The 9,811-nt window shown below is 35.5% G+C and overlaps 1 protein-coding gene across 3 annotated transcripts in view; it reads left to right on the top strand.

Moving 5' to 3' along the window:
* The first annotated feature begins 1,324 nt into the window (after window positions 1-1,324).
* The window catches only part of LOC118270959 (cyclin-dependent kinase inhibitor 1), a 42,319-nt gene continuing 33,832 nt past the window's right edge, over window positions 1,325-9,811 (top strand). The window contains exons 1-2 of one of the 3 annotated variants that reach the window (XM_035586804.2): window positions 1,325-1,469; window positions 2,939-3,392. In XM_035586804.2, the coding sequence (XP_035442697.1) occupies window positions 2,954-3,392 (439 nt within the window). In that variant the 5' untranslated portion in view covers window positions 1,325-1,469; window positions 2,939-2,953. Of the gene's footprint in view, window positions 1,470-2,674; window positions 3,393-9,811 lie in introns of those variants that run through there. The other 2 variants (XM_035586805.2, XM_050696103.1) reach the window with 2 other exon arrangements.

The following is a 9,811-nucleotide window of genomic DNA, read 5'->3' as shown; positions in this document are numbered from 1 at the left end:
ACAAGAGTTCAGCACAACACAAGTATAGTTTACAGAAGGAGTGAAATATTAGATGAGAACGGATAGATGAAAACGATAGTTAGGAAAACATATATAAAAGCGCGGCGAAATTGAATCGGAGTAAAACTCTTTAATTAAATCCGAGTAAGTAGCAGTCTAACACAAACGCAACTCGCTGATGGCCTACGTGCGACTTTCGACACCTGTCACTTTTTATTTTTTTTTATTAAATCAAGTCAATTGACAGGAGTCGCAACTCCAAAGAGTTTAATAATAATAGGTCGCCACAATCAAATAAAAAAATGAGTTTTTTTTTCTAAATATGAAACGCAGAAAACTGCATTATTCATCTCAAAATTCTAATAAAAAAAAGAATATTCAAATCCCGAATTTAAAAAGAATACCCGGCCCTTCAATAATACTTACCTATCTTTAAAAAAACCTAAATTAAATAAAAGAGTTTTTATTTCTAAATATTATGAACACAGAAAACTGCTTTATTCATCTCAAAATTAAAATAAGAAAAAAAGAATATTCAAATCCCGAATTCAACAAAATACCCGAACCTTACAATAACGGTTTATCTTAATTTCACACTCCCTTGTGTTCTATTTTTAAACGCACCTGCAGGGAAAGTATACTTTTTGTTGTTTATTAGAAAAACATTAACAGAACATCTGTTTCGAACGGAAACGCTTTTTGTGTTCACCGCAAACGAATGCCACTGATTTCCGTTATAAATAGGTCAATAAGTCACTAACGTTCCCTGAAAGTATTTTTTATTTTTATCCCACGACATAATATGAATAACTACTCATATTTTTATGGTAAAAGAATCATTAATTCCTAATTTAAAAATTAAAAAAATAAATAAGTGTTCCCTGTCATTAAATCTACGATTTCCCTTCCAATTAATAATAAAATCATTTCCCACTTAAATACATCGTTAAAAAATAATTTTATCCGATGAAAATAATTAAACAACATAATCCAAATATAAAAAATAATATGATATAAAAAATAAATCAATAAAGTTATTTTACCTTTAAGATAATAATATTTAAATACACATCAATGTTTCTGTTGTCATAAAAACATCAAAACAAACTCGTAGATACGTAAACAGAACTCCCAATCGAAGAAAATTCGTCGCTCTTTTAATTGTCCGCACGAAACAGACGGAAGCTAAACGCGGCAAACACAATTTTCCGTAACAAAACTCATGCGCACCGGAAAGTGCTTCATTTATTTCCCGCCATCCGGCGTCTCGACCAACCGAAATTTGGCGCCTAAAATTCTCCAAGCCAATGAAACAAATGGCCGCCATTTTCAACCAATCAGCGTCGAGCCCGCGCTCTCGCCATCGCGTCATTGTCATATCTCGAAAATTAGTACGGCGGCAGTGCAGTGAATGAATCCCGTCCGCAAATCGAAGAATTTTCCGTGAAACAACAAATAAATACTCATAGGTGAGTAGCTAATCAAAATTTCAGTGCATACGCATTTGATTTTTTCAAAATCATTCGTTATGTCACTCAGATTTTAACGAAATGTCAAAATAATTTTCCAATTTATTGCCATTATTAAGTTGTGAAAGCGAATATTACTAATGATTATCATTCCGCTTCGTTGTGATTACATAATAGTAACTACTGTTATTAAAATAATAATTAATTTTAACTATAGAACTCATCTTACTTTAGTTTTAATTGTCTAGATAAATCATACTAACAATCCAACATAAAAATCTAGTCAGTCGTGTTTCGGCAAAATGGCGGCGATGCTCTGTGCTATTAATACATTTTCTGTCCTTTTTATGATGGGCCACACTAATGCGCGTGCGACAGAGATGGCTATACTTCTGATAAGCAGTATGAATTTATGCTGCACACGTAGGTAACTAGACACGTCTTCGTTCTTCGTAAACAAGTCAGTGGCCAGTGTTGCCATAGTAATAATTTTTTTACCCATAATTCGGGGAAACGAACACAAATATTAGGGTAGAGAGGTAAACAAACACGTGACTATTTTGAATTTTAAGAACAAGTATTATGAGGAATTATAAAATATAATATTGTAGTACTAAATGAAAACGTCAATTGGGCGTGACGTCAGATTTTGATAACTAATAATTATTTAATAAACTTATTACGCAGTTTGTCGCTTATTATTATTTAATATGTTTGTAAGTATTACCAAATAAAATTAATTTCCTAAAACTACGCATGAGTTTGTTTTATAATTAGTAAAATCGTCTTAATTACGATAAAAATTAAAAACAATAAATATTTTTGGATCAAATTAGTTAGTCCAATTTAATATTAATAATAGCTCATGCTTTTCATTTATCTGAATTATTCACTAAATTCACCTTAATATTATCATTGTTGCAAAACAATTATTTAACAACAACATAAAATAGTGATAAATAAATTCTTAACACAAAACTACTTTCCAACAGTAGTAACACAAAAAATAAAATATGGGATAATACTTACAAAAAAAAAAATTAATAAAATATTTTATTTACTACAACAAAATGGGTAGTGGAGTTAGGGAGTAGCATACAGCAATATCACATCACTTGACCGAACGCGACACTAGCGCCATACAGTGGTGAAAAGACGAAACAAAAAGAGTCGCTTGCGCTGTGGTTGCCCTACTCCGCCGCATGATCGCGTTGCGCCACCGCCACGCTATCCCTGTGCCGCGCCGCCGCCGCCGCTCGCCGCTGTCGTCTGCCAGTCGGCGTACGTAGTTTTGCCGTGCGGACGTATTACGTCACGTGCTTCGTCGCGTTACTTACGACTTGTTTACTCACAGTAAACTAACAATACAAATTCTTATTGGTGCGTGATGAACCAAACACTTATACGCTTGTTAAATCAATACGATTGTATCGCGTGCTGTTACTGAATACTGACCTTGTTTGCGCTAGGTGAATACGGCGCGGATGCTATCTGTGAAGTGCGCTGTGTTTCGCTGTTCGGACTCTGTTGAAGAGATGTCGACGTTGAGTATGAGGGCGCCCGGTCTGCAGACCACCACGGTGTTGGACACCAGGACGCTTCGGATGCGAGGCGTCACGGCGCTGGAAGGCGTCAGAAGAAACTTGTTCGGATCTACGGATCGTGAAGAAAACAGAAGATTTGTTGAGAGAGAGTTGGCCCGCCAATTGGAATTGGACAGCCAGAGATGGGGTTTCGACTTTGCGAATGAGAAACCTCTGCCAACTTCTCAGAGATTTGCCTGGCAACTTGTTCCCGCGTCCACTATCCCCGCAGCTCTCAGAAGGTCACCGATTACGGTCACAACTCCTGCTGCGAGCAAACCGACGCAGGAGGCTAAAGTTTCCAGTCCTGAGAACAGCAAGACACAGAAGAGAATAACAGGTAAGTTCACTAATCACTATGATTATCACAAATGTTTTTGTTATTGACATAAAGTGACGAGGTTATAGTTACGTTTAGATTCACGCTGCGTAAACAATGCGTAATATTTACTCTAAAAATGTCAACATTGGGTGTTTTTAATCTATGACATGCGAGTAGTTGTAGTTGAACGGGCCTCATTCAAGACTAGGCGCGCGTACTTACGTATTTTACGATAGGTTATAATATGCTACTAGTATTACAAAATATTATGAGTAAACTCGAGTTTGACGACTTGGCTAGATTATAATGTTATTTACTTGCGACGAACAGAGAACCTATGACATTTTATCTTAGTTAAAAGTCTTGAACTGTGCAATTAATCCTTTGTTATTGAAGTAATTACAGTGTAAACAACCTGTTATCATTGCATTTGCAATTGTATGCGGTTCGGTGTATGTATATTTATGTGGCCAAAGTTATTATCTCGTGACGCGGCGATAACGAACCTAGGTCACTTTGATTTGACACTTTTATTTGTAGCCTTTAAATAACTTGTTCCTATGCAGTCCTTGCGCGTATGACAGTGTTGCAGTCACTTGTTACGTTTGCGACATTTTCGGTAGTTACTAGTATTAGTTGACTATTGACATAGATACGTTTTGTCTTGCTTTCTAAAAACAAAATTGGACGGAACTGATTCGATTATGTTTTTTAAATTAAAATTGGTATTTAGGTAGTAGATGGGAACTTACTGTATTTGATACTTTAGTAATTGATTTTCGTACAAATAGGTAGGTAATCAAATTCTTGTAAGTAGGTATAGGTAGGTACCTCGGTTCAATGTCAACCTACTACTATGCAAACACTAATTAAGCTATTTACATTACTACTATGTAAACTTCATTACGAAATTGCATATTAACCTTGTTCTAATTAACAATGCACATTTATAGGTGCTTAAGTACCTACCTAGTAATTTCGAACTAGGTAATTAGTAATTAATCCACTTACAAAATTAGTATCAGATTATGTCTCCTAGTTTTTCAACAACACTAACTGATAGAAATACCTATTTCTATCAATACCTAACTTGTTAAAAAACTCAATTAAGTACACTTACATCACATATGAGCTTTATAGAAACATAAATAAGTAGTTACTCACATATTTATTACTACTAAATAAACCACTTCATCAAATAGCATAAACATGACATAACCAAACAAGAAACAGACGCCTTTTCAAATCATAACCGCAATTGTACACTGAAGTTGTCGTTGCCATGTCCTTACAACTGTAGATAAATAAATCTACTCTATACTAGACCATAAAACATAAAGGTCTGTATAATAAAGTTACTCGTACGGCATCATATTCATTATGTAACTGAATATGTATCACAGTTTGCAACAAGACACTAATTGGCCGCTCATAACACCTGGAACAAAATACACGTATCGTTTTACTCTTATTAAAAAAGTCCAGTTTAATGCCACCTACTAAGTAGTACTTAGTACTATCGTATTATTATTTTATTGATAAGCCTAATGATGCCAGACTTCGCGACCTATGACTCGAGATATTTATAATTAAAATGTGTTTTAGATCCTTTAATTGCTTTGATGGATGTTTGGATGACGAAATCGTATATCGGCAGTTTACGACTTCTAAGTGGGAGGCGAATATAAGTGTGTAACCTAATAACACATTTAATAAAGCTATATTAAGATTATTAAGAGCACTGTTTCTTAAATCTTTACGACGTCTCAAAACCCTTTTGTATTCGCACCCTTATAATTGGACATCAAAGAATTGAAAGGAGACGTGCAAAAACTTATCCGCCGAAGGTGTTAAATACTTCATAAAGGGATCAGCAAAGCTTTTATTAAATAATTTGCAGCCTCATAATTAAAAATTAAGACGCCCTAGTGGATTTCTAATGGACTTTTTTCTTAATTGAAGGGGACATTTTAATACGAAGTTGGTTTAGGTACTCATTAAACTGTTTTTCTTGTGTACAAGAAACCGCAGCTTGGTTTGGTACGTTATGAAAATAAAAAAAAAATAACAAAGCCATAACGGCACGTTTAAATTATCGTACAGGCACGAATACTGACCTAGATACGTTTGTTTTGATACTGAGCTCAGTGTTAATACGTAGTGTGGCGAGCCTCCCACACTTGTCCTATTTTAGATTACACATGTGTACTTACAAATTGTAAACAATAGTTTGATGTTTCATACAAACTGTAGTCTTGAGCAGCTTGAAGAAATTCTCAAATATTTTCATGTACAATTTCACCACACTGATGCTTCATAAACCTAACAAAAAGTTGTAACTAGTAAATGATTCTTTAGCTTGCAACATCGCTGCCTCTATTACTTATGCCGTAGCATTGAACAAAATAGTGTTATTCAGTGTTAAATTGCTTTTTTACGTCAAATGTCAACGTTGAATACAAAACGCTATTACCTAATGTATTACACCATTTTTGTTCGTTTGTAGTGTTTAGCGAAAATTTATAAAAGAGGTTACCTAAATACGTATCTATTTTAGTAATATTTATTTGATTCCAACCCGAATGTGCTTAAGAATTTCACGATTGTACTAACTACCGTTTTGGTATTCAGAATACCGTAATGACGCTCTGGTCTACTTTTATTCCGTTTAGTTTCTAAGTAACTTATAAAGATATTAAATAGTAATTTAGGTTCTCGATAGTAAATGTTTTTGTGATAAAATACCTCTTCACAACCACAAACTTACATTAATTAAAACACATCATTTAGGTCGTGTAAATAGCTACCTAGCTATGTAATGTGGGTTAAATAACTAAACATGTATTTTAAACATTGTCTTTAATGGGCACGAAGAGTTAAACCATCTAAATGAACGCCACAATTGGTAAGCAAATAGATAAAAATAACATTCAAACGTGTTGCGGTGAAAGTTTGAATTCGCTCTTTTACAATAATGTCAGTGTTGTCGGTTTTCTTTAACAATAAATGGGGGGAAAGTTCTGAAATGACGTGAAAGATTTTCTTGTTCATACCGAGAGAGCGTAGCGACATGCAATACACATAATCTGCAGCTTACGTTTGTATGTATGTAAGTATAGTAAACGGTATCCTTGTCGCACCCACACGCGGTGACGCGCTCGCGCGACGCGTCACCTCACTATCCATCCACGCATGCGCACACACGCTCACTCACTCACTGATTGCAAAATGGCTGCCTTTATATTCAATCGAAATGAACATCTTATTTTGTTCTCACTTAATTTAAATACCATTGGATAATATTCTCAAGTATCAATTTATTTTTACAGCCATATTAACACGTCATTGTATAATGTAAATTAATTGTTTATGTATTTATTTGTACAAGCAAAAAACCTTTTTTTGTCGTAAATTTGTATCATATACATTTGGAGCATCACACTTGTATAACTTTATTTTTCTTCTTTTTTGCGTGGTACCTCACCCATTCATTGTTTGATTCGAACCTTATGCGGTTTTCTTAGACAACAATACAAACTTAAACCTCTACACAAAAGAACCTGAATAGGCGATCGCTTGTATTTTTTGTTCGTGTAGTAGCCGTGCAGCTTAACAATGTACCTGTTAACTCAGTAATCGGTAGCTCACTCAAACGACGTAACATAAAAACTTTATTCTTCTCCCTTATAGTGAATAGCCGCAAAAAACCGAAACACAAATTGGAAACATGGTTTAAATATTTTTTTCAGCTTAGCATTAATTTTACGTAACGAAAAATTCAGAGCGTTTTCAAACTCATGCGCACCGGTGTCCCGCATCGTCTATTTGACAACTTCTTCAACGTTCATGACCCGGTTCTTTCGTAAGTGCACTATTAGATTTCACCAGATGTAAGGTTCGCGTTCTAAGAGTTCTCAAACGTTCAAACGTTATGAATTTTTATTGTCTGAAACTGACCAACCGTACCAACTTTGTAGGGGGCCTAGGGGACCGGGTCACCCAATTTTTACTTCCCTTACGTAATTACTACTTGGTTGTGTCGTTGAACTCTGATATGTTTTGGTTTATGGGAAAGTAAGTGGACGTAGCTGCAGGGATCCCATAATAATTGCATACTTCTCAATACAATGTTAGAAATAACTGCAACTGTATAGGGTTTCTTCAAATGTTGCATCCGGTCAAGACGTTCTGTGCATTAGAAGAATAATTTTAATTCTTTACCCTTTTAACCCTTGCACATTTAGTATAACAAAACGAAATAATAGAGCAGAAGGCAATCCAATTAATTTTTTTGTAAGTAAAATTGTGATTAGAGAATAGCTGAGCTTCCAATTAAAATCATGGTTAAGCAAACTCAAATTGAAATCTAATGAAAACCGTTTTTAAAACAACCCAAACAATATATTATCTACGGTTCATTTCTCCATGCAAACAATTCTTAATAAACTAAACTAGAAATTCAAAAATTCTATTAATGAGTTCTAACAAATCGCACTGCAGTGTCACCCCTGCAAACGGCACAGAATAAATCTGCATTGTGTTGTGATTGTCATAATGGCGGTGCAATAACGACGGCGCGTGCGCACCGCACCGCCCTTTGTGTCGCACCCTCGCGGACAGTGACTCCGTAACGGTTATATTGATTTTTTAACTGACAGTTTCCCTTGTTGTTTGGCATTATTACTATTAATACGAAATTATTATTCCAAAATGTAATTGGCTTAGATTTTGAAGTAAATCACATATTAAGTAATACATGAAGTACTTTATTCTGAGTGCCGCCTTATGAATAGCACACGTATAAAAAAATAACTAATGTCTCTACTTAACGAATTTTTCGCTCAAGCCTCTAAATAAATCGAACCAATTTATACAAATCGTCCCACTTCAAAAACCAACAAAAAAACAGCATTTCGGAACTATAAACTATTGCGAAAACTGTACCATGCGGGCGATAAAAAAAGTTGTCAACACACGTGTTCGAATTTCAAAATTTCAACAGATAGGGGGAATAACGGTCGCGGATAGTTCACGGCATCTGCGCGCTACCCCCGCGTTCGCACCCCCTGCGCTTACGCACACTGCCGCTCGAATGACCGGAGGCATCATCTGGTGAAACAGATCGTTATGGGATAACGTTACTGCATGCAATTTTGTTTTTGTAAATTGAGTAGTGTTGTTACCAATTAACATACGTTAGGGAGATCGTTATTACATTTATTGGGAGCACTCGTTTTAATTGAGAACATGCTGCATTCGATCACGCAATAAAATGCTGTTCTCCGGTGGTATAATAACTGCAAATTGCCCACTATAGCTGCTATGTAGGGTTTTACCAATTTAAGAAAATTGTACAACGAACGTTGACCACTCCATTATTTTACAAGTGGTAACCGCTGCTAATCTGCTCTGGCCTGCAATTAAATAATCTTGTACACTTGACCACATGAGTGGGTCGCGCCCATTCCTTGCACTTGTTAATGCAGAAATGTAATTGGTCAAGTCAGCGACACGAGACTAATGCGCAGGAGTACGTTATAGTTCTCACGTTGCGCGTGCGCACCGACCCTAAGGAAATGCCATGTAAGATATGGTTCAATGCGCGTAACGACTGTTCTGCACAGGAGATAAAAAACGACTTTTCACAGGTTTTTTGTTGGCAGTGTCAGTCATCCAAAGAATCCTGACTTTTGCCCTGACCACCAGGCGAAAAAACAACGTAGTCCGTAAAAATGTGATTAAATTAATTATTATTTCCATTTGTTATGTTGGCCCCATTAATGCAAGATGGCTGTAACACTGTTCCATAAATTGATTCGATACGCACATGGCTAATTAACAAATACGGAATTTAGACCAAGGACACAAAACTATGATTGCGACATCGGTTTCAGTACAAAATTTTTAAATTTACTGTTACCGTCTTAATTAGTTACGATGCTATTTGTGGCTAGAATTGTTTTTTGTCGGTTCTTAATTTGGTTTGGTGCCGTTATGTGAGTTCCACGCACTAGTCGTTACTCTTTGGATTATACCGACTGCCTTGTTAAAAAGATTATTATACTTGTATAATATTACATAGAAACTTGAGAATACGGGTGACAAAATAATTCAGACGTCTAGCAACTGTGAAAGGTCTTCAAGCGAAAAAAAGTACAGTTAGACCAAATAACTCGGCATACTTTCTAACTGCAGTGTGGCACGATAGCATCGCATTTTGCCAGCTAACCGCCATTTTTTATTACAGTCGAAAACGTAACATTTTACACGTGGCAACACTCATGGTGTCAATCCATCTCATTACTATAAGATTTATTGGATGTATGTGCAAAAAATTGTGTTGCCATTTTGTCAAATAACGGCAGGTTTCAAATTATTTTATTATATTTTTTTGTGGACCGGACTGTGTAATGTTGTAAAAAGTCTGAATTCTAAAA

Source organism: Spodoptera frugiperda, chromosome 9, assembly GCF_023101765.2.
Source record: "Spodoptera frugiperda isolate SF20-4 chromosome 9, AGI-APGP_CSIRO_Sfru_2.0, whole genome shotgun sequence".
In the NCBI taxonomy this organism is placed as follows: Eukaryota; Metazoa; Arthropoda; class Insecta; order Lepidoptera; family Noctuidae; genus Spodoptera; species Spodoptera frugiperda.
This window is presented reverse-complemented; position numbering and strand designations above follow the sequence as displayed.